At 39.8% G+C, this 25,621-nt stretch overlaps 1 protein-coding gene across 1 annotated transcript in view; it reads right to left on the reverse strand.

Annotated features, from left to right (window-relative positions):
* The window catches only part of LOC136586666 (collagen alpha-4(VI) chain-like), a 192,238-nt gene that overhangs the window by 72,306 nt on the left and 94,311 nt on the right, over positions 1-25,621 (reverse strand). Inside the window, exons 14-29 of the mRNA XM_066584828.1 lie at positions 24,487-24,632; positions 24,263-24,355; positions 22,880-22,933; positions 20,244-20,315; positions 19,894-19,920; positions 18,886-18,930; positions 17,007-17,060; positions 12,239-12,301; positions 10,915-10,980; positions 9,689-9,742; positions 7,266-7,301; positions 6,088-6,150; positions 5,675-5,737; positions 4,077-4,139; positions 2,763-2,825; positions 1,466-1,516 (exon numbers count right to left, since the gene is read on the reverse strand). Coding sequence (XP_066440925.1) covers positions 1,466-1,516; positions 2,763-2,825; positions 4,077-4,139; positions 5,675-5,737; positions 6,088-6,150; positions 7,266-7,301; positions 9,689-9,742; positions 10,915-10,980; positions 12,239-12,301; positions 17,007-17,060; positions 18,886-18,930; positions 19,894-19,920; positions 20,244-20,315; positions 22,880-22,933; positions 24,263-24,355; positions 24,487-24,632 — 1,013 coding nt within the window. The remainder of the gene's footprint in view (positions 1-1,465; positions 1,517-2,762; positions 2,826-4,076; positions 4,140-5,674; positions 5,738-6,087; positions 6,151-7,265; positions 7,302-9,688; positions 9,743-10,914; positions 10,981-12,238; positions 12,302-17,006; positions 17,061-18,885; positions 18,931-19,893; positions 19,921-20,243; positions 20,316-22,879; positions 22,934-24,262; positions 24,356-24,486; positions 24,633-25,621) is intronic.

A 25,621-nucleotide genomic window follows, 5' to 3' on the forward strand; every position in this document is an offset into this window, starting at 1 on the left:
GGTATGAAATTAGGGGACCAAGATAAATCTTGGGCTCCCCATATAGTGTGTTCTGTGTGTGTTGAAGAACTGAGACAATGGTTTCAAGGTAAGAAGAAATCATTTCGTTTTGGAGTACCCATGGTTTGGAGAGAGCCTAAAAATCACAGTGATGACTGTTATTTTTGTTCTTGTTCAGTGCAAGGTTTCAATGTAAAAAACAGGAAGGACATTTCATACCCAACCAATATACGTTCGGCTATTCGCCCTGTTCCTCATGGACCTGACTTGCCTATTCCTTCACCTCCGGATACCCTGGACAATATTTTAGACGATTTAAACCAAATGTCACATAGTAGCAGCGATAATGATGACGGCTATGATCCAGGTACCAATGACCCTGAACTTTTCTCTCAATCAGACTTGAATGATTTAGTACGAGATCTGGGCCTACCAAAGGATTCAGCGCAAGGGTTAGGGTCTAGACTTAATTATTGATCACCTAGCCTGAGGATTTGCTCTGAAAACCCCGTTGAATAAGAATGTTCTCTTATGACAGTGGCTGCCTAGTAAATATTGTATATGGAGAAGACAGGTTCAGCATTTCCGAGAAAAGTTGACCACCATTTGTTGATTTAATACATCAAATATTACATTTATGCTGGGTAAAACATTTATTTCCATGGTAGCCTGTCTATATTTTTGTCTTAGCATATGTAGAGAACGTCTTCATGTTGGAACCTGAAATTATTTATGAGGTATTTTTCTGAGTCAGTCAATGTTTAAATGGAATACTACATTAACTAATTGTGGAATTTAAGTACTGGGCAGATTTTTTCTTGGATGTGGATAGCTGTTCACATGAGCTTCTCTACTACATTGCAAATAAGTTACTGTTACATTTATGCAATGAAGTAACACTAGGAAGAAGAGAGATGCACTTTTTTTCGTATACTCCAGGACATTTTCCCAATACATACGTGTAACATGACTATCAGCTATCATCTAATAATTAGAGACTTATGCTAATCAAGTGTCCTATTGGCACAAGCTTGATTGATATACATTGGAATCCTTTGCTTCAACTGTTTTGAAACTCTAGTTGACTATGCTTTTCAATGCAACCGTTTGCAATGAAAACCTTTACCACTTGTTATACAATTTATTAACCCTTTTCAATCCAATTTGTATTCTGGTTTTCCTAGGGGGCTTACTGTATTTCTGCCATTACACAACGGCGCTATCTGCTGGCTAAAGCCAGTACTGCATGAGGTGACACATTGGATAGGCTCTGACAGCAGGGAGGCTGGCAATATACAGTAAGAGAACCCCAACGGACGTCTTCCAACATCGGAGCTGTACAGCCTTAAATCATAATGTCTTCAGAGGTCAGACAGTGGATTAGAGAGGGTAAAAAAATGGCAAAGATATCTATCTAAGTTAGGTGGATAACTGGGTTAGACGTATGAAGCATTCATCAACTTACCTTGTCTCCCTTTACACCTTGGGAACCATATTCATCAGCGCCATCTGTGCCCTGCCAAACACAAACACAATTAGAATTAGTGAGTACAATAAAAGAAATAGAAGAAGGAAAATCATGAGTCCATATAGCTTTGCCAATTAAATGTTTATTCAGCTGATACTAAGATGCTTCTTGGAAACCCGTGCAAACTGTAGAGGGCAGTTCAAGGAATCAAAATAACAACATGGTAATCTGCAGCAATCAGAGGTTAGATGAAGATACATTCACATGTAGGAAAACTGATGCATATAAACTAATTCATCTGAATGGTGTTTGCTGAAATCGATGCACATGTTGCAGAACCAATTCCATTCAGATATATTAGGGCTCCTTCACATTAGTATTTTCTCCTTAGGGAGAGCACCAAGAAGATATGAGGAGACTTATAAGGCCATCCATGCTCCTCTGTGTAATATGCAAATAAAGAAGAAGGAACAATACCCCTGCAGTGCCACCTATTGGATGGTAACATTCCTTCAAATCAATGCTAGACCCTTTATACAGGTCTGTAGAGCAATGATTGGGAATTGAAAATCAAGCCAGAATCCATACACAGACAGATGTTTTGGGGTGTTTGCCCTTCATCAGTGTACAGTAGGATCCTGGCTTGGCTAGTGAGTCGTAAGGAGTAACATCTCTCCTTAGAGAGAGCACCAAGAAGTTGAGTGAGGAGACTTCTAAAGCCATTCATCCTCCTCTGGGTAATATGTAAAAAAGAAAAATGGAACAATACCTCTGCAGCGCCACCTATTGGATGGCAGCATTCCTTCAAATCCAAAGCCAAAACCAGAAGTGGAACGTATAGAAAGAAAGTATAATGGAAAGATTTGCATTTCTTCCATATTTTGGACCCATTTGAACGAGCCATTAAAATGATTTTCAGTCCCAGAACTTTCTGTAACGAATCATATGTCTAGTTTTGGACACACCTGTCTATGTTCAAACTACCTCAGGTTTTCACTAGTTCTGTTTTCAAGAGTAATTATTACCTAAAATTCTTTCCATTGCTGTTTTTAATATTCATTATTTTCATATTCATGAGTATGCAGATTTTTTATCTGATTTGTCTATCAAAAATTCATGTGAAATATATATTTAAGTTAATGGAATTTAATTCATGTAATGTTAGTTTAATTATCATTTAATTCATGTCATGTTAAAGTTTATACATATTGTTAAATATTTAATGTAATTAATAAAATACAGAACTATACAAAATAGCATATAAGAAATTAAGGATTAAAGTGAATGTGCATACTGGCAATCCTCTGCGTCCTGGAATTCCGATGTCACCTTTTTCTCCGGAGTCTCCTGGTTCTCCCTTAAAATGAAAAAAAAAAACTTTAAAAAAGACAATAATCTAAACTAAATTCAAAAAAGTGTAATAATGCGATTGTAAAAACAAGGCCACCACATGTCATATGTGCAGGCTATGGTTGTTAGCAGTACCCCTCCCCCAATCTGGGCTGGGTTGGTTTGGGTGGCTGCATATAAGTCTGCACTGAACATTCAGCTTGCTCATATTGCAAATTGGCTCTCTGCATACTACCAGGGTCTATGGTGATTGAACCTGTCTTATAGTTTATTAAATTGTGCATTCTTGGCTTCTTTTTCTGTGAGCTATGAAGATTTAAGTCATAATTAGAGATGAGCGAGCACGCTCGTCTAAGGCTGATGCTCGAGAGAGCATCAGTCTTTTCGAGTAACTGCTTACTCGTCCGAGGAAATGCGGGGGAGGGGCGGTGTGGAGGGGAGCCGGAGGGAGGGGTGGGGTGAGAGAGATCTCTCTCACTCAAATACCTAGTACTTGGCTATGGTATATGTTGTGGAAACAAAAAATGTTCCATTTGTAAACTCATACACCGTACAGTATTTTCCATCAGTGGATATTAGTTTGACTTACCTAATTAAAACATATATTAAGTGAGATACTATATGTCATTTATTTTATGACTTGCAACATTTGTAACAAAAAATGTGTAAATTGTACCACCCACAAGTTAAAACTTTGTATGTCTGAACATATCACAGCTTCTCGACCTTCTACTACAGTTAAACGTATTCATTTTGGTCTGCTCAAGATGCTATCAAATTCATTCCAACTCCTTGGTTTCCTGACAATGGCTATCACAGACTACATTTTTATTTTTGCTCCTGACCCCAGTTTGTTATACCAACTTGCTTCTGTCTACTACTTGCCTTGACCCCTGGCCTGTCTATCCATACTGAACTTGTTCTCCATGACTATAGTTTGATTCTTGTGCTGAAGTATGCCCCCTACCCCAACCCGGACTATCTGCCTTTTCCTGTTCACACCCTTAGGTAGCACACCTAGGTCTATAGTAGCATCAGATGCTGAAGCACTGGAACCATTTCCCGAGTAACAGCCTGATGACCCCAAAAGAAAGTCCGCATCCCGACTGGTAGGGTTAAAAGGGTAAAGACCGGGTTACTTCAGGAATTGGCTCAAAGTCAAACCTTTGGCTCGGTGGCTCTACATCTGCTGACCCTGACACATTTATCAAGTTTCTAAATACACAGAATAGACTAAATATTTTCAGAACATACATACCTTTTGACCTTTGGATCCAATATTACCACGACCCCCAGGAGTACCAATATCACCAGCTGGTCCCTACAAAAAAAACCAAAGAAATAAATTACTGTAGACATACCATTTCCAAATGTGTAGGTTAATGAGAACATAACACTCTGATTAGTTGTTGTCTGCAAACAATGAATTTCAGGCACCGTGCCTCTCATACAGTCAATCACAACCTTACTCTGTACTGATCATGAACAAGAACCACAGAAAATTTGCTGTCTATAGATTTTAAAACTTTGTCCCTCATCCCTCAATAAATGATCCTACAGATTACTGATTGGCCATATTTTGGCTATCAAAGATCTACGTGTATGGGCAGCTTCAGTGCCAGTCAAGACGTGTGTGCAGATTGTGTAAGGATTATAAATCCTTAAGGCCTCATGTCCACAGGGAAAATCAGGCCTGCTACGGATTCTCCATGGTCCCTCCTGCCCCGCGGACATGCCCACGCGGTTGCGTGACCCGCGCATGTGCCGGCCCGAAGAAAAAAGATCCGGCCGCGACGGAGAGAAGATGAAGCCGCGGCGAAGGGAAGATCCGGAGCGGGTGAGTAAATTCCGATTTTTGTCTCCCGCGGATCTGGACGTCTTCCATAGGCTTCAATAGAAGCCCGCGGGAGCCGTCCCCGCGGGAGACCCGCACGAAAATGGAGCATGGTCCAGATTTTTTCATGCTCCATTTTTAAAAAAATCACTTTTATTGACCATCCGCGGGTATTTATCTACCCGCGGGTGGTCAATGCATCCCTATGGGGTGCAGATCCGCGGGCAGGAGAAGAGTTAAAATCCGCTGAGGCCTAAGAGTTTTCCGCCTAAATTTAGTTTTTGAAAAATTTGACCTATACCACAGCTTGAAATGGAGAATACAGTAAGTTCACGGCTGCCATCTTGCCTTATTCATTCTTTGCGGTCAGCATACTACCAGTCACCGATATACTCTGACTCTGTAATATATTTTCTAGGGATACACTCTCTAATATCCATAACCTTTTTAATAGAGTCATCAGCCAGCATATCTACAGGGGAAATAATAAAAGTCTGTCTGAGATTTCAGGTCTTCAGCAAGTGGAGTTGGTGGGATATAAAATATGCATTTCTCTACATATTTTAGCCTCATTAACTTATTATGGATCTAATGATGGAAAATTTAAAGAGACCAGATTTGCAAACCCATAGAATTAGTAAAATTACGTGACAAGAGTTAGGGGAAAAATCTAGAACATTTGTTTTTTTGTGAACACTTTCAGACTCAATACATGGGCAATAGGTTGGTCCCATCTGGGCAGAGTATCTAGGAAATAAGTCAACTTAAGGGAAGGACATGTTAACGTGGCATTAATTGTATCATGGAGCCTAAATGTCAATGTAACTTGGAAATATGGAGATTATACGTCTTCTGTGGTTTATACTAAACAAACTGAAATAAGATGGTGACCACCAGTATTGTAAAGTATAGTGAAAAAAATATGAACAGACCTGCGTACTTAATATTACAGAATTTTTCAATGGCGCAATCCGCGACCGACTACATAGAGAACACATGTTAGGAATCATTTCTTTACAAACCTGTGGTCCAGGTAGACCTTGCTGACCTCGTACCCCAGGTGGTCCAGGCAAACCTTTAGGCCCCTAAATTGTATATGTATAGTATTAATTAAGGACAGTTATGCAAATAAAAGCTCTAAAATATCATGATGTAGCTCAGGCACAGCATAGTTTGGGCCGAAAAAATGCAGACAATGTATAATTTACAAAGCTATGACTTAAAGCCTTCACATAAAAAAAAAATCACTAAAAAAACATTTTCCATATGACTATGATGTCATCAGCTGTCTGCCATCTCCTAAATCACAACATATAAAATGGTTATCTAAAATCATTATTAGTTACATAATATTTTACTTGGCTTCTAAATGTAAAGACTGTAAAAGAATAATTTTCAAAATGTCATCAAACTAACAAATAAATGAATGAATAACCTGGATGCCCTGGATGCCACTGTCCCCTGGGTAGCCTGGTCCACCAGGAACTCCTGGTTCATTCTTCATGCGCAAAAAAAGAAACACAAATCCGGTACACAAATCAATAGGTTGCATGGTAATTGGCCTACATTATAATGAAGAAGGTACTATAAGTTTAGCTCAAAGCATGCACGGCTACTTCAAAATGGACCGTAGCAGAGACTCAGCTTAGTTTATGGTTATTAATAACAATTTTGCTCTGATTTTAGGACGAACTCTGCTCATCTGCAGAAGACAAAGCTTGTTCTACTTTAAACAGCTGTAGCTCCGGTTCTATCACTGCTACTGTCATGCTTTTGGTGTAGTTTTAAAGCTAAGACACTTGGAGCTTACAGAACCAGTGCTACAGCCATTTGAAGTTGGGTCAGGGATACTAAAATTTACAGCTGTCACTTTTCAGTCAGTGGTGCAGAGGAGAGAGGGAGAGGAAGGGAGAACAGCCTGTAGCTGTTCAACGTGGAATTCAACACACTGGAAGTCCAACATGCCATATTTAACCGCACTACTTTTTTTATTAAACTGCCCAAGTAGAAGTTAAAAGCCTCTAAAATAAACCTGACACCCCGTCAGTTTCCTTTTATGACCTGTAACTTGTGACTGCACTCTGGTGCACTTTGTTTAGGGCATACCTAACACACAAACTATCCTGATTTGCTGGCAACAAGTTCTATGGTGAAGTTAAATCGTGGTGCAAATACAGTACGCTTCTCGAAGGAATTTAACGCTTCCTCCTCTTGCCGTCAAGCATCTGTTTGAAAAGCATCAAAATGAATTAGAGATGATATTTCACACATCTCCCGTCCTTTCCAGCATCTTGGCTTTAGAGCTCCTAGGAGACATGTGAGTGCCAGTCGGCATTACTCTACTTGGCTGTGAATGATGAGAATACAGAGCTGCTTTGAACCTACTTCTGTGCTGAAATAGCACAGATCCTCGAACATGAGCGAATTATGCCAAACAAAGCAAAATCTAACATTGAAAAAAAATCTATACTTTTATGAACACAGTGGAAGCCCAATAAACTGCAAATACAAGATAAATAGGAACATTACTATTATTACTAAAGTATATCCTACTATATTCATTTTAGTAGGAGCTAGTATACGGTCAATGTTATACATGCCATTACCACTTACCTTTAATCCAGGAGGTCCTCTCCGGCCTTGTGGACCCTTTTGTAGAAAATCATGGAAAGTTCATGTCATTAAATGTTCATGATCATAAAACTTGAGAGATTACATGGCTTAATACATCTTCTGGTTTTCCAGGACTGTTGTACAGTCCCAAGAACAAACACTTGTTAATTTATTACACTTTCCAAAGGTAATTTTGCTCATATGGATTACACAATTAAATAAAAACATGAGCGCGACTTCTAGGAAATCCTTATTGCCGCTGTCTGGCAGCTTTATATAAGCCAATGCTGTGTACACAATATAGTAAAAGTTTTTCAAATGTCCCATAAATTCACTTTTTTTAATCTCACAAGGGAGTCTTACAGCCCATAAAATCAAAGTCCGGTAAATATTGGCTGTAAAAGCTAACGGACCTCCGTAGAGCATCTGTGAAGGCAGTTATACATGAGCGATGCACCGTAAACAAGCTCAAAGGGCAGATTCACTAATCCCGTCTAATATTTAGGATGTGTTAGCTAATTCTCCGAGGAGACGGAAGGATTATTGTTCAGAAAATCAGAACAAAGCTGAGCGATAATCGTTCAGTTTAAGCACGGGCAATTGACTGATCGACCAATGAGAATCAAGAGGCTCTCATTTGTCGTTCCGTTTCAGCCGGCATAAAAAACAGCGCCGGATTGGGCCGTTGAAACACTTTTTGTTTACATAGGAACGTGAAACATTAAATAATAAGTGCCCAAGGACTGGACGATTCTCGTTGAGTCTGGGCAGTAAACGGGCAGCCCGAGCGTAAATGAGCGGGCGATGATGTTTACATGGGCTGAGATTCTCATATAAAAAGGCCATTAGATCAGACAATTTAAAAATGTATCACATTTATCACAGTGGCTCATGCTGGATGATAAGCTTGTTGCATCTTTATACAACTCTGCTAAATATATACCACCTTTTGGTAAGTTTACATGGTGTCAAAATCTTAGCGCAATTTAGTTGCACTATGTTAACAAGCTGTAGCTCTTTTCCCAATAACCCACACTCCATGGGACATCAGGTGCTGAAAGTGTGTACAACACATAATAAATGTAGTGCAAGGCGGGTGAGCCAATGTTTTGGTGCATATAGAGCAAGAATTTGGGAAAACCTTATTTAGTAAATCTCCCCTAAAGAGTGCAGCTAAGCATTAGGGGTACAGCGCCTATGGGATCTGACAGGGTGTATGAGCCATGCATGTTGAAGACAGTGCCACTGATGGCCTGGCACTAAAGGCACATGACCTGTGGTGACAGAAGAGGGCACTACTTTATGCTGCCCTGTCTGTTTCACACGGGTGACCAAGTTGCACAATATTCTCGCGTTGCGAAAATGCTATAAATCGCATGTATGTGAAGCCCATGCTTTCTTATGGGTTCCTTCACATTTGCAATGTTTTGTAGCCTGCGACATTGCGAATCAAAAACCTCACAGGTTTCGCGATATGTCCCTGACTTGCGATGTTATGTAGCCCATGTTTTCCTATGGAGCTTTCCTTTCTGTTGCATCGCACGAAAACATGATTTTCGTGCGGCGCGATGCAACTTTGACAGCAGGAAATCCTACTGTCAAAGCCCTAAACTAAGCCCTGGCTGCAGGAAAAAAAAAAAAACACATACATCACCTAGAAGCGCTGTCCGGCTCCACTGCATCTTCTCCCCGGTTCCGGACACTGGTCTTGAGGCATGTCTTCTGGCCGGGGATTGGAAAAGCTAGCTCTGATTGGCTGAGCGCCGTGTCACTCAGCCAATCAGAGCCAGCGATTGATGAACCAATCACAGCCATACAATGGTTCATGGAGTGCTGGCTCTGATTCGCTAGGCGTTACGGTGCTCAGCCAATCCAAGGCAACACTTTCTGGAGGTGGGGATTTTCCAATCCCCATCCAAATCACATGCCTGAAGACCAGTGCCGGGGACTGGGAAGAAGATGCAGTGGAGCCGGACAGCACTTCTTAGGTGATGTATGTGTTTTGGGTTTTTTTCTGCAGCTAGGGCCTATTTTTGGGTAAGGGCTTATTTTTCAAGTTCTTCCCCGAAAATCCTTGCACATGGTGCTACAAAGTCGCACGACTTTGTAGCACCACTTGTGATATTGAAGCGCAACAAAATCGTGGCATCGCCGTGTGAAAACACAGCGATATCGCACGGACCACCAATGTGATATCGCTGCAATTTTTTTTGTTGTGATATTGTGTCGCCCGTGTGAAACAGGCCTAAAGGAAATGACAAGTTCCCTTTAAACAGAAGATACACTTTTTAACACTAATGCCCTAAAAATTCTAAACATTACAAAACTATTCAAACAAGCTGCCTCATTAATATGACTTCCTTTAGAACAGTGTAGCACCTAAATAGTTAAATGTCATATAAATAATAGGGTTAGACTGTTACTTGTGGGCCGTTATCACCGGGTTCCCCTTCAACGCCGTCATTTCCTGGTTCACCCTGTGAAAAAATGGCAACTTATTAGAAATATACATAAGATCAAATCTCTCTGTGTAAACATTTATATAGATATGTATGATACAAATATTGTAATTTACCAGATATTTAAAGGGATTCCTAGATATATATCATGTAGTTAGTATATACGGTAATGACATGTTTTGGAGTTCCCATGCCTTAGTCCCATACTTTACTATTTTCTTAACAGGATCAGAATTCCTGTAGGTATTCCCTGTCTGTGAGGCCACTTTGACGTGGCAGCATTTGGCATCAGTAGAGTATTTGTGAGGCCTCCCATACATTAGTGTATTTGGGGTTGTGTTTTGTCCTTGTTAATCTATGGACAGCACATGGCCCCATTATAGGCCTATGAAGACATACAGATTGACTTTTTTTTTTACATGGACCAATGGTCCTATTCCCATCTGTCTCAATGTATGTGAATGTGCTGCCTCTATGTAAATTGGACAACACACGGACTGCTGTCCGATGTGAGTTGCACTTGAGCCCATCGGGCGCAACTCGAACTCATGGCTAGTGCGCAAAATTATAATGAAAAGATCTGTGACTCTTCCTTGTAGACCCAGCCGTAGTTTGAGCTTAAAAACACAATTAGAGCTTATTTACATGGGTATATGTGCATTCGCAAAACCTGCGTAAAGAATAGAACACATTGTTTCCAATGGGATCGTTCTCACAGTACTTTTCTCACATGCGTAAAAAAACGCGACATGCTCCATTTTAGTGTGCATTTGTGTACCAAAGGTCCCCATAGGGGAACGGCAACTAATTTGGCTTAATAGCCATTTAAATCAGGGCGGGGGTGATTTCCCTATCCATGTCAACAAGCGGTGCCTGCGCAAATACGCACAGTATTTGTGCACACACTCCAAAAACACTCTTTCACTGCGCAAATACACTGTGAAGGAGCGAGTGTTTTTGTGATTATGCTTGTATAAAGGGGCCCTAACAAGTGTTACTGAGCCCTGAACCATATCTCCAAATGGTCCAATAAATGTTGACCTACTATTAGAGTTTTTTCTGCATTCACTATTATAGAATTATTAGACTCTACAGATACTTTCAAGAGGCTCAGGTTTAAATGCTTTGTCAATATATCTGTTCCTGAGTCTATCCAATGCTATGTACAAAGGTAGAAGCACTCCATGTACCTCTCTTCCTGGGTTTCCTTTCTGTCCTTTTGGCCCAGGAATATTATTGTCATCTCCAGCTTCACCCTAAAAGGAAGAAGTATTATATATGAAGAGACACATTGTTACAGTCTTATGTATATTTATCTATGGGATACTGGAAATCGGGATATGTCAATGCTCATCAACATGAAATTTGTAAAGTATATCAGTAGCTCTGTAATACTTATTACCAAAGAAAGTGATGGGATGCCGGTCTTACAACCATAGGCTTAAAAATTGGCTTCTTCAGTTTGGAAAAAAGATACTTTTGAGATACTCATATTTACATGCAAAAATATAAGTGTAGTCAATGCAAAAAATTAGTACAGTGACACAGTAGGAATACGAATAAACAATTTATCCAATTTACTGCCCTTTCCATTGGCTGTCTTTTAGGTATGGTTCAAGGAAGATACCTGTATTGTATCAAGACACATTTCCACTGTATCACCAATATACAGGGGGTGGACAAAAATATGGAAACACCGTATGAAATATATGCCTTAAAATTGTTTTTTACATGTCTTATTGAAATATGATTTATAATCCCATGAAGCTTATCTGGAAATAATACGACACAGATGCTGCCAGGCAGAGGTGAACATCTGCCCAACAACAAGGTTCCATTTGCCAGGGGTTTGAACCACTCAAATGCTGTTACCGGCTGGCTCCTAAAACCACCCAGAGCAGGGCAAGAGGTGAAGTAAACACAAATTTGGTGTGAAAGCTCTCAGCCGAGCAGGGGAGAAAAGGACAGCTCAGTGCTATTGGTAAAAATCCCATACATTTTGTACAGTATTTCTATATTTTTGTCTACTCCCTGTATCACCACAATAAAATCAATCGACTGTATTCATTTTTTGCTCCTTGGAATCTCTGAATCAGCAGCACTTGAACTTTCCCATCTTTTCCAATCACCTAATGGTTCTAATGCCAGTGTGACATAATGGCCAACAGGTCCTGTCATCTACACTTTACCTTAGCCATGATGTAGAGGGCTATATGAGGTTAGCTGGTCAATAGGCAAGTTGTTCTTTAACAACATGCATCAATTATCATTAGAGGTTATTTGAAGCCATTCATGCATGATGCTATGTCAGTTTATCAAAAATATCTAAACTTTTTAACACAAACTTTCTTTATAAATGCCATAAATTACAGTATGTATTTATTATAATTATTAGAACTTGCATTTTTAGTGAAAAGGGAAGTCAAAACGTCCATATGGTAGAAAATGCAGGAATGATGACATATAGTAAATGACATAAGTTTAATATTAAACATTTAATATTGCATTACTTACAGGATCGCCTCTAAGGCCAAGTTCCCCACGTTCCCCTGGTTCTCCGCGGGGCCCTTTTCTGCCCTAGTGTCAATAGGCACAAATAAATAATAAGTGAACGTGACATAGATTTTAGCATATGTCTTCTGGCGGAAGTTGTGATAAGAGATCAATGATGAAGGATGTGTATAAACATGTTATAAAAGAGATCCTATTGTTAGGCTGCTTTCAGATCTGCGTCGTGGATTCTGGTATTTTGTGCTGGATCTGCAATGGAGCCTCTGAATGGAGGATCTAGTGCAGATGTGAGCCCGGCCTAACTTTTGCATCTGGTGCCAGTTTTGTGATGCTATTTATCACCTCTATTGCTTTCAGTGTCTTTCTAATTGTTAGGTCTGCTACCTGTGTCTGCCGCCCTCTTGCTACTCCGGGCAGACGTGGGCATTGCTCTGCTCCTTCTGTATGAATATACTCTTTGTTTCTATTTTCTTCCAGCAATGCACTAGTTAACCCTGCTCAGGTGCTCATAGCCCAGCTGCAAATTAAGTGGCAATTGCCTTCCTATTTAAGGTAGCTGGGGACACCCCACCCTTGCCTCAGAATTGATGTGTGTTTGTTCTAGACACTCAGTATATCTAGGTCGCCAGTCTCTTGACTCCCCATCTAACATTACCTGTTATCACTGGGGTCAGCTGCCAGCCACACTAGGTCTGGTCTAAAAGCTAGGCAGGTTGGTTAGCACAGTGGGTGCACACTCCCAGTCCGTAACACTAATATCAAAGCCTATAAACATTCTTGGCAATTTATCATTAGTTTTTAAAGAATTGTAAAGACTAAAAAACAGGGTTTATCACAATGGACACACTAAATATGCACTTTTGGCAATGTATTCTGGATATCAATTCCAACCCTGAGGGCAGAAATTTGAGGACTGTAACAGTAGACCTTCCTATATTTATTTCCAAGAAGTATGTCTAATGATAAATATATATGTATCATAAGTCCAGAGAGAAACTCACTGTAAAAAAATGCAAGTGTGAGGACAGTGTCCGGGATACGGGGGTCCCTGAGAAATCCCGCAACCCCTGTCCCTGCCTACTTGCCCCCCTGGGCTAACCCCCAGGGCGACAACTGGGCGGCGGTCCCTACCCACACTAGGGAAGCGGGACACGGGAAGACAAACAGACACTGAAGACAAACAAACGGTAGAGTGGTCAGACAATCCGGGTCGGCAACAGGAGGGTACGCAGTGCAAAGGGGAAGGCAAAAACGTAGTCAAGGTCCAAAAGCAGAAGTCAGAAAAGCCGGGGTCACAAGAGCAGTCAAAGTAAACGCGGGTGCAGCTGGAAGACCAAACTAACACTGGCAAGGGCTGGAAGGAAAACACACACTTTTAAATGCTGTCAGAGCTCCCGCCCTAGCAGCTGATTGGGGCGGGGAGCCTGACAGCAGCAGGGCAATCAAGGAGGTGCTGGGGACACTCCCCGAGCCTTGCTGAACAGACAGTTACCAAGGAAGCCTGCTTGGTAGTCAGGAAATAGAGAAGCACCTGCTGCCTCCCTAGCAACCTGGCGGCGACCAGTTTTACAGCGTCCCGGGGAGATCACCAGAACCGGGGCTCCCCTACGCCGCACTCCTGTAACCCGGGTGGCAGGATCGGTGGTGTGGGCACGGCGGCCCCGAGAGTTGCTGGTTCTGACAGCAAGATGATACAGAGCCACAGTCAGGGGTGTATGCAGAATTTTGCAAAAGGCGATTCAAGTCCATGAACACAGGCACATTTGCATAGTACACTAATGCATACACAAAAACACAGATATACACAATTTGACCTACATACAGTATATATACATTCATACATGCATATACAAACTGTGATACACACCAAACAAAAGTGGAAGGTTAAGCAGGACAGGACTGCTCTAGTCATCCGTGATTTGGGAACGCTCCACCAACTCACTTATGTACGTAATGCTGTCTGCCATATGCTGGTGCAAGGTGAACATATCCTATGTAATATTCTCCTTTCTTCAGCAGATGACAGCATTACTTATAGACGGTTATACGGGAGATAGAATAATACCTCCACAGTGCCACCTATTGGAAAGCAGCATTCCTTCAAGCCAAAGTCAGACTCTTTATACAAGCCTTGTACAATGACTGGGAACTAAAAGCAAAGCCAGACACCATGTACAGACAGCTGTTTCAGGGTATTAGCCCTTCATCAATGTAAAGTAGGAATCTGGCTTTGCTAGTGAGAGACCTGGGACGGGTCAGAAACGCTATCTTTTCTCCTTAGGGAGAGCACCTAGATAGTAAGTGAGGAGACTCAAAAGGCCATGCATGCTCCTCTGGGTAATATGCAAATAAGGGAGATGGAATAATACCTCCACAGTGCGGTTTAAACATGAGGAGGTTGGAGAAAGGAGTAAGGGCACAAAGGTGCGGTTTTAATCTGTAATTCCCTACTTCTGTATTTCCCTGTCCATTGTCATTGAGATTCATTCCTAGAGATAAAATCAATATATTACATGGTAGCAGCACTTTGTGTGCTCACAGAAATAAAGCTTGTAACATCATAGGCCTAGAGATTCATTTAATGCCTCTATCATAAATCACTCTCAGACTTAGAGAAAAAGTTTAGTTAGTTTGGAATAATATAATACTAACTACTATGTAAAGAATATGTGCCATCACTATTTAATATGGGAAGTTATCTAAGTACCAACTAAATATTGTTTAAAGAAAGCCATTGTAAGGGTAAAAAGTTGCACCCAAGATTCTCGGTCGCAACTTGCATTGGTCAGCCCACGGACATCCCACCAATGTGCTGTCTGATGTGAGGGAGACTGCACAGTGACATTTGCTATTCTTGTCTGAAAATCGGACAAGAATAGGTCGTGCTGCTATTTTTTAATCGGAATATTCGCCCAAGTAAGAAAAAAAAGAAGGTTAGTGGGAAAGTATGCAGAAAATGCATAAAAATGTAACAACAGTATGCAAATAAAGATCTCTGCACTCAACCTGATGGGATAAAAAATACTGTATAGAGCTATGTAAACTCTATTTTATTTGTGACATAGGAAATAAAATAATGTAACCTAGTGAAATGCTACATGCAACGCGTTTTGGCGCTAAATATTGCACCTTTCTCAAGTGATACGAGGCATACAAGGACTCTGAGGTGCCAGTGGGATTTACTCTTATCAGGGACTCCGTTGAGCACTGGGTAAGTTCCATTCTCTTATGTACATATAATTCTGTATACATTATTCTATATCAAGGCGCTGTCCAACCTACTTCTACGAGTAAAAAAAAAGCCCATGCGCATATAACTATTCAAATGAATGGGTGTGAGTGAGACCTGCCTCTGATTGGCTCAGCGCTGAGCCAATCAGGGACAGGTCTGACTCACACCCCCTTCACACCCACTGCAGGCCGGCCGCGCTGAACTCCGTCTGCCGGGACAAGGTGAGTATATATTTTTTTTTTATTTTAACACATTTCTGGATGAATTGCAGGGAAGGGCTTATATATTTAAGCCCTTCCTGACAATTCATCCCGCGCACGCCCGCAGCGCATTGCTTTCAATGGAGCCGGCTGTATTGCCGGCTCCATTGAATGCAATGCGCTGGACAGCTCTGGCCCATTTCTAATGAAACGCGGCTAGGAGCAGATTTTCGGGCAATTTTTGGGCCCCGGTCACGCGATTTGCGGATGCGCATCCATCATGCGATCCGCAAATCGCGCGAAAAAAAGCCCGTGTGACTAAGGCCAGAGGAGAAGGCAGGAGAGGTTTTTAACTCTTTCTGCCTTCTGCTTCCCCGAGTACACAGTGCTTAATGAGCACTGTGTATTAAAAAGTTAAAGCGGAAGAATAACTTCCACTATGGGAGACGGGGGGTCATGTGATTCCCTGCTACAACAGAGCTACAGGGTCGTACTAGACTTGCCACATCCATAACAACTCGTACTATAAAATATTATATGATTTATCTAGCACTGAAAATTCCTTCAATAAGAATTTTTAAGACTCCAATTTTCGGATCATCTAAAAAAAAGTGTTTATATTGTGCAAAAGAGGTAAAACATATTAAATCTCTATAAATTTGAAATTGTCATTATCTTCATGACTTGTAAAATAAAGGTAACATAATGTTTATAACACACCGTGAACGCCATAAAAATAGATCTCCAAAAACAGTGGTGAAATAGCTTTTTTCTATTTCCCCCAGCAAAAAATAAATAAATAAAAGTAATTGAATACATTATATAGACCCCAAATTGATTCCTGTAAAAACTAGAACTTGCCCCGCAAAATACAAAGTGTCATACAGCTATATTGATGAAAAACTAAAAAAGTTATGATCACTGGAACACAAAAGGGAAAACGATTTACAGACTCTAAAGGCGAACATAAGTTATGTCACTAAGGGGTTAAAAATGCACTTAAGGCAACGGAGTTCTGTGTCAAACATATTTACATGAGATTCATTCAAAATTTACATTAAAAAAGTGACATTTTCATGCGGGTTTTTTCAATTGTAACGTGACTATTGTGGAGTTTATAGAACGATCCTCAGTTCAGCACGCTGATGTATCAGCAAGAGTGGAGAGTGAATTCAAAAAGCACCTCTTGGTTTGGAGGACTGGCCAGTCGGTGCATTACAAATATAACAAGATGATTTAGATGGCAGCTGTGTAATGCTTCACTTTCCCTGCAGAGGCGCTGCAGAAGAATTGAACACTTGCTGTCAAGTTCCACCTTAGATTACAGCTATATGCCTACCCTTGGTCCTTGACTCCCAGTTTGTCCCGATGAACCTGAAGCTCCATAGTTTCCCTAAGTAAGAACAAAGCATTGTTAAATAATAACAAATATTATGATATCCAGAAAAAAATAAAAAAAATGTAATTTCAGTTTGCTAAATTGCACAGCAGGATATCTCTTTTGCTGCCGCAACAATTTTCACACTTTTGACATACACCGATAAAATCTGACTAATGAACTAAAAAACATATTCTACTTCGATACCCATATACTTTATGAAGATAGATACCTAACACACTGTGAAAATTTCACTCAACACTTTACACTAATGAGTGTTTTCATGCAATTTTACTGTTAAACTGTCTCCACCCGCCTGGCGACATTCTGGGCTCGGTGTATATGCACTGGACCCGGACCGTCTGAACGGGCGCATAAACGATTTTCTGACACATTGTGGCCATGACATGGCCGAAAACAATTGCTACGCTCATGTAAAAGAGCCCTAAGCAGCGCTAAAAGCATGCTCGTCTGAACGAGGCCTAGGGGTCCATTTGAGCGAATGATGTCAGCGTGCGCTCATTCGCTCATGCAGCTTGTTTATACAGGCAGATACATTGTTGGCTCGTTCAAGCAAGAAATTGTTCACTTGTTCACAGTGACTGGGAATGACTGGATGATCGGTATTTAAACTGAAAGATAAGTGAATGAACCAATGATTTTTATGCCTGCATAAAATGAGCGGCAAATGAAAAGTGAACAATTATTAGTCATCATTCGGTCGTTGACTGCATTTAGATTGAACAATTATAATCTTTCACTTTAACCTGTTTGAGGAATTTTTTGAACGATAATCGTTCCATCTGAAAAGGCCTTAAGACACAGAACACCTCTTAAAAATAAAGGATCTCTGCAATTCAGATGCTACCATGTTTCCCAGAAAATAAGACACTGTCTTATATTAATTTTTGCCCCCAAAGAGGTACAGTGTCTTATTTTCAGGCAGAGGGTTATACTCACCTGGTCTGTGGCGTCCCGATGCCTCGCGATGGTCTCCAGCAGCGCTGCAGCAAGCTGTAGTGTCCTCTGCTCTGACATCTCAGCTTCTTTCTGGTGATGGGGCTTTAAATACCCCATCTCCAGCAAAGCGGGTGCTGTGATTGGATCAAGCGCCAGCCAATCACAGCCGGTGCTTGATGAGCCATTCATCAAATGATAAATGATCGAGCTCCGCCTCCGGACCAGGTGAGTGTTCTTTTTTTTTTTTTTTATGTAGGTTAGCTAGGGCTTATTTTTTGGGGAGGGCATATATTGCAAGTCATTGAGTTGAGAAAAGGCTTGATTAGGGGATTAGATGAAAAACAGCAGATCTTCTCACTCCTAAATAAAAAGCACATATCTCTAAGATAAGTCTCATTGATAAGAGGGGTGATAACATGAAGAAAGGTTCCTGTATCACAACCCTGGGGTCACTAAGTGTACATGGGAGACATGACAGTAACAGACTGTCTCCTTTATTTCTGCTGTCACTTGAAGCCCCTTCCCTAGCTTTCACAAAACTATGAAGTAGAACTTTTCATCCAGCTCCCCAATTTCAAACAAGTGCGGCTCCCATAATATTGCACCTAGTGTTATCATCCTGATGCCATTATAATTGAAAGCTAGGATTCTAAGCTTTAATATGATCCCACGTTCTAAGCTCTATCCCTTATATATTCAAGCCTTCACTAGCTTTTGATTATAATTTTAGCACTCTCTGCCAGAGGAGTCAATATCTGTTAACATTAAATATCAATTGATTATTAATTGAAAATAATACTTTTATCTAAAATGTAAAAACTGAACTTAAATTATTTTAACACTGAATGATTTAATGGCACTCTGAAAATCTCTATTTTACCTGCTCACCCGGCAGGCCATCAATACCATTATCACCATCTTCTCCCTACAAAGAAAATAAACCAGCATTAAATATAATAGAATATTCAAATTACCAATTAAAAATTATTGTATACAAATTTTTAAGAGTTATACATTTTCAGAATGTAATTATTTAAACAAAATATATTACTCAGATTATAGCTTGTACCCTCTAACATTAAAGAGTAGCTGAGGTTTCAGATAACTTTTCAGAATAAGCTGCCATGTGTGCGTACATGAGGAATAAAACTATATTTGGCCCTTTATATGACTTATATCCTGCATTTTTCCCAATTTTTCCCTGTGTAGGGAAAGCTGCTACTGAGTGTGCTGAGTTCTATACACTGTACACAGAGAACTGAAAAGATCTTGCTTTCTAAATGCCTATTACACACACAGACATAACCTCATCAGTAGAGATGAGCGAACGTACTCGGTAAGGCCGATTTCGCAATCGAGCACCGCGATTTTCGAGTACTTCACTACTCGGGTGAAAAGATTCGGGGGTCGCCGGGGGGCGGGGCGTGGCGGTAGCAGTGCGGAACAGGTGGGAGCTCTCTCTCTCTCCCTCTCCCCCCCACTCCCCTCTGCAACCCCCCGCTCACCCACAGCGCCCCCGAGTACTTTTCACCCAAGTAGTGAAGTACTCGAAAATCGCGGTGCTCGATTGCGAAATCGGCCTTACCGAGTACGTTTGCTCATCTCTACTCATCAGGAGTGCAGAAAAAGATTTAGCAGTCTACGTGTGTATAAACAGCAGATTTTACCATTAACTCTACTTGCAGCTCTCCCTGTGTGTTTTTCTCCCACTCCTCTCTGCTGCCTGCATACAGTTCAATGAGCATGATGACTCAAAGCTAAAGAGCATAAAACATGACGTAAAACATGCCTAATCAAATATCATAGCAATATTATTAATCCAAAGGCCTTGGTGTGATTGAATGCTCAAATTTGTAGCATAATTATTCTCAATCTAGTTAAAACTTACTGGATTTCCTCGAAAGCCTCTTCCACCCTGAAAAGAAAAAAGAGCATTATTAAGGATACTGTACCGTGTTGGGTCTTACAAACTGCATTTCTAAGCTATCACACTGTAGTTTGCATTATTGAATTACTTGCTTATAAACTGTACTGTATCATTCCAATATCTGCCAAGTGCAAACTAGATTTTAAACAGCATGCACATCAATTACAACTACTTTGTAAGCAAGATCCCCATACAAAGGGAAGCAATTAGCAATACACAATGACAAACTATGGCCTGTGTTTGTTGTATGTTACTAAAAACTCAATCTTCCATGAGTAGGCAGTCTAGGGTATAAAGTAGTGCAAACTTGCCTTTGGTCCTCTATGTCCTTGACAGCCTCCTTCTCCACGAGTACCGTTCAGTCCACCCGTACCTCTGTCACCCTAAAAGAATACCATGTCTGACATTTCATATGGGTTTCACAAAGAATCAAAACTTAAATTTAGCAGAAATAGCTTCCTTAGTAATGTGCACTTTGCCCTACAGGGTCCAAAAATCAAGGGGGCCCATCTTTACACAGAGTATAAACAAAAAACATTGCTGTGTTGTCACTTCCCTGAGTTTATTATCCCTGGACATTACTTTGGGTCTTATCTCTATGCTAAAAAAGTAAGATAAACCAACTAATCTTGTAGATGTGATACCTATTAATGGATAACAAAAAGACATGATGGTATAGCGAGCTTTTAAGACTACTTGAATCTCTTCATGGAACATGGTGAAGAGCCCTATGTAGTCTTGAAAGCTTGCTGTTGACATCAGTTTTTTTTTGTTAGCTATTAAAAGATATCATATCTACAGGACTATTTCATTTCTCTTACTGAGAGCAATAACATTCTGTTCTACTGTTAATATGGTACCAAACCTTTTTCTTTGTATCTCTATGCTGTGACATTACTTTGTACATTATTCCATTACAGTGACATTAATTTGTGCATTATCCCTGTACATCAGGGAAAGGCATAAATTAGAGATGAAAATTATCGTAAGTTTTTCACATTCACAACTTGCTGTGGACGGCGGTCATGCTGGAGTGGGGCCTCATCCCAAATTCTACTGTTGAGCCTCATAGTTAATTCTTATCCTCCTACCAAAGTCTGTCATATCTTAATGAATTGATGTCTTTTGTCTATTATAACTTTCATTGTAAATAATGGGGTTTGACATAAATGTGATAAGTATGAAGGCACCCCCCACTTTTACCAGTAAGGGGCATAGTTTCTAGTTGCTAAATTACAACTGATTCACTAAGTGTTCTGCGCCGTTTTGTTGCTAGACCAGAGACCCAACGTTGTTCCGTAGTGAGGTCAACATTTCTGCATATGTCTATTCCGCTTTGTACCAATTAGCTGACACTCCCAGTCTTTATAAATTACCCTCAATATTTCGAACATAGCCGACCTATTCATTGTGTCCATTACATTTGACAAGTGACACCACAACCAAAAAGTTACCACATTCCTATTCCATAAAATCTGTTGGTGTCCAGAGATTTTGGGGTTTCCCAGAAAAAGTAACTTACACTACTAATACTGCTCTAATATGTTCTGTTTACTGAACACAAAGCTATACAAGTAGTAGATTTATATGGGAGCACATATCCATACTGAGTATTATTACTGCCTGTTTTAGCTAGAAAGTGTAAATAAGACAACTGAGTATAATTCTGATTTTTAGCTATTCTTGGTGCTCTTTAGTTTTTTTTTTATAAAAGTCTGCCATAATGGAAACATGATGTAGAGGCAGAAAAAGAAGAAAGGGTGGAGCAAACCTCTGTAATAGATAAGACTCACTGATGTTTGGGGGTTATAGTCGTGTGGCAAATGTAGAATGGGTAAAGGTGCTGCCAACTAGTTAAACATTTCAACAGAGTGGGCGTGAGTAAGAGTGTGGAACATAAGCAAAAACCTTGATATTGAGGCACAACTTTCTCAAATATGTGAGAAAGTAGAATACAACTGTTCTTTAATTGGTAGAATCTGACTTCTCTTTATTAATGAATTAAACAACCAGCTATAAAAATGCATTTAAGGGTGATAGATCCCTTCATCAGCTTGGGTTGGAGGCAATAGTAAAGTAAATGATAAGAAGAAAAATGAGGGTTGGAAATTGAGACACTGAGGGAACAAAAAGATGGAGAGAGCCAAAGAGAAAAGTGCATTTGAAATCTTGGACAAAATAAAATACAATGAACCATTAAACAAAAGTATGACAAAATATTAAACAGTAATATATAAAAATAATGATAAGATAGTATGGGTGAAAAACGTAAGACGTGAGGGAGCAAGTGCTTGTAGTTATTCCAGTATCAAGCAATTGCTTCATTGCATCTTAAGTTTTTCAACTATACTGTCTTATCCTTATGGTTCTGAGCTTATTGCTGTCTTTCGAACCTTGATAGAGGAGTATTATCTATTGTTTATCATTTCTATGTATTACTTTTTAATATTTTGTCCTACATTTTTTATGGTTCATTGCATCTTATTTTGTCCAAGATTTCAAATTTACTTTTCTATATGTCTGTCCTCATCTTTTGGTTCCTTCTATTTCTCAATTTCCGAAGCTAATTTATCTTCTTATCATTTACTTTAGTTTTGTCTGCAGCCTAAACTCATGAAGGGGTCTTCCACCCTGAAACAAATGGCTGGTTGTTGAATTCTTTAATTAAGAGAAGTTGAACTACAGCGTAGTTAGGTTCTACTTTCTCGCATATTTGGTAAAGTTGTACCTCAATAGCAGCTTTTTTGTTTATATTCCTTCATAATGGAAACGTGTCCCAGTGTATATGACTTCACATTTACCAACCAATGTCAGACCTAATCTAACGTACATTGTTTTTAATCTATAATATATGATAGGTACTGAAGGAGCTCAGATGTTCACTCCAGTCTTTTGTTCTGATACTAATACATTAACATGAGACAAAAAGTTATATTTCTTTACTTACTGTCCCGCCTTCTTCACCAGGATGTCCTTGAGAGCCCTTCGTACCGGGTTTTCCCTAGTTAGAGAGAAAATAAATATAATACAAACAAACTTCAAAAACTAATGAATTAATCCTCATGGATTACTCTTTTGGTGACACTACTTGTGTCAAAATGGACTTTTTTCTTTATCATCATACTTGGCCTGTCTATTCTTATGGAAGCAACTCCTCCTACTGTACAATACAAGCTCCTGCTTCTGCACAGATCTTTATTAGTTGAAAACTCTACATATAGGAGGAATCACAAATCAAATATTAATGTGATATAAAAGCAGAGACAGTATAGTTGTGTCCTCATATTCTTTTACCTTAGGGCAACACAAAATGCCAACCTTGTATAGAGTAAAAGTAATCGATAAAAAGTGAGGGATGTTTGATACAGCTTGTAAGACTATAAGAATTCTGAACAAAGACTGATAGAATATAGTCCTTGGTATTCTTGGTTTAAACATGCTTCTGGTCCATATAATTGCCTATTTGTGCAAAAACATATGCAATAGACAACCAATCCAATTGCTTTAAAAAGGATTTCTTTGGCAGCATAGTGTCAAATAAATAGCTCAACATCATTCATTTCAATGTTTTGTCCAGGATCAGATGAAAGGGGCTGCTGTATTTGTAGAAACAGTGCCACATAACAAATACTAGGCAGCCCAATGACAGAAATAGTGCTGTTTCTTGAAAAACAGACTCTTTTCCTGATCCTGCACATACCCCCTTAATGAAGCAAATGGGGGAGATTACATTAAATGACATTAAATTCAATGAAACCAATGCAATTATATTTAGAAAATGGCAAAAAAAAAGTGTCAAGAAAACATTTTACGAAATTAAAATAAAATTTAATCAGGTAGATTTCCATTGCAGGTGCAACTTTTCCTTTATTACTTTGATTTAATGTAGAATCATATACTGTTTGACCAATTATCCATCTCAACCAACAAGATTTTGGTTTTACCAAAAGGATTAATACAGAAATAGAATTCTGCATTTTAAGAAGTATTGGGACTGAAATCAAATGTATTTGATTAAGTGTATACTATATATCGATGTCCAACTTTTCTATGGCTGGAGTCTGTAAAGAAAGACTCGTGCAGATGGGCTCATCATGAATCCATGCTTCCACGAAAATTAGTAAAAAAATAATAATATTGTAGAACTACTCCATCACATACGATATTACATAGGGATCCTCCCCTGAAATCACTGCAGTACATGAACTGTCGACAGGTATATATTGCACAGACCCAAGGGGAGTCCATATGCCAACCTATAGGATATATATTTGTCGCTCTGCTTTTTGCACAATTCCTTAGGAGTTTCAGGGTTGTAAGCCCTTCTTACCTTTAGTCCTGGAAGACCGGGAGAACCACGAGGACCATTTTGCCCCAAGCATTTACAAATCACATTGCAGCATTTTCTTTCAGCAACTGTGTCCTGTGGAAAGGCGAAATTACAAAAAAATGAATTATAAAATATATAAACAAGCATACATAACACCGTAGTTATCTCTATATCTCGTATTCTGCCTTAAAAATTGTGTTCCTTTGTATTATTGTACAACTTACAATTTCTTTTAATATTACACTCGGGAAGTCAGGAATTCCAATGCTCAGTGGTTGATGGTAAGAGAACCCTCTGCCAAACTCTATTTCTTGTAACTCATCTAAATTCTGGGCACCTTCCAGCCCAACCAATAATAAACCATCCAGGCCTGGAAAACAGGAGAACATGTTTGTTTCTTATATCATACATGCTCTGAAACTTGATGTGCTGGTAAATTAAAAATATTTAGAATGTCGCATATTCTCAGATGATCCCCAAATCCTAAAGAGGGTCGTCAATTTATCATGCTTCATTAGCGGAAGAATCTAAGAAACCATCAGAATAGGAATACTTGTTGAATCTGTTGCCTTGCAGCACTAGGATTGTAGAACACAATATGAGAACACTAAGATTGAAGTCCATCTACTGTAAGCGCCACATCTGCATGGAGCATGTATGTTCTCTTCATCTTTGTGTGTTTCCTACAAGTTCTCTTGTTTTCTCTCACAACCAAAAACACAGTGAGGTTGAATGAATTCCCATGGCCTTACTGTGTGTGTCTGAGATATGAACATTGGATTGTCAGTCTCCACTGAGGATAGAAGCTGGAAGTAATAGGGACCTCGTGTGGAGCCGAGTGTTAAGGCAGCAGTATGCAGTCCTAAGCCCTAGCTCACGACGGGAAGCTTGCAGTTTCAATCCCTGCATGGCTCAGCCAGCCAGCTCAAGGTTGTGGAGCAGGAAAAGGGAATCCTCTTATGTTCATGGAGCAGGAAAAGGGAATCCCCACAGCCAAATGTGAAACTGGCCTGAAACTATTGTTTTTTGTTTATCTTGCACTCTATTCTCATATTTTTGTTCATGACTTTTAATAGGATTATGTTTCTATCATTTGTTTCTATAGTATACAGATTGCATTAAGGGCTCGGTAGGACGAGCGTTTTTTTGTATAGGCGCGTTTTAAAAAAAGTTCTATTTGAACCAATGCTTTCCAATGAAAGCTGTCACACAAATTCGCACCTGCAAAAGATAGGACATGCGAGTGTAAATGCACCAGTTCACGTGTTTTTTATACACGCGCTATGCGTTTTTCTTTTGCGCGGCAATTTATGCGCAAATAAAACGCTCGTCTGATCGCGGTCTAACACAGTAGTATCT

The sequence above is a fragment of the Eleutherodactylus coqui genome, chromosome 12 (assembly GCF_035609145.1).
Source record: "Eleutherodactylus coqui strain aEleCoq1 chromosome 12, aEleCoq1.hap1, whole genome shotgun sequence".
Lineage (NCBI taxonomy): Eukaryota > Metazoa > Chordata > Amphibia > Anura > Eleutherodactylidae > Eleutherodactylus > Eleutherodactylus coqui.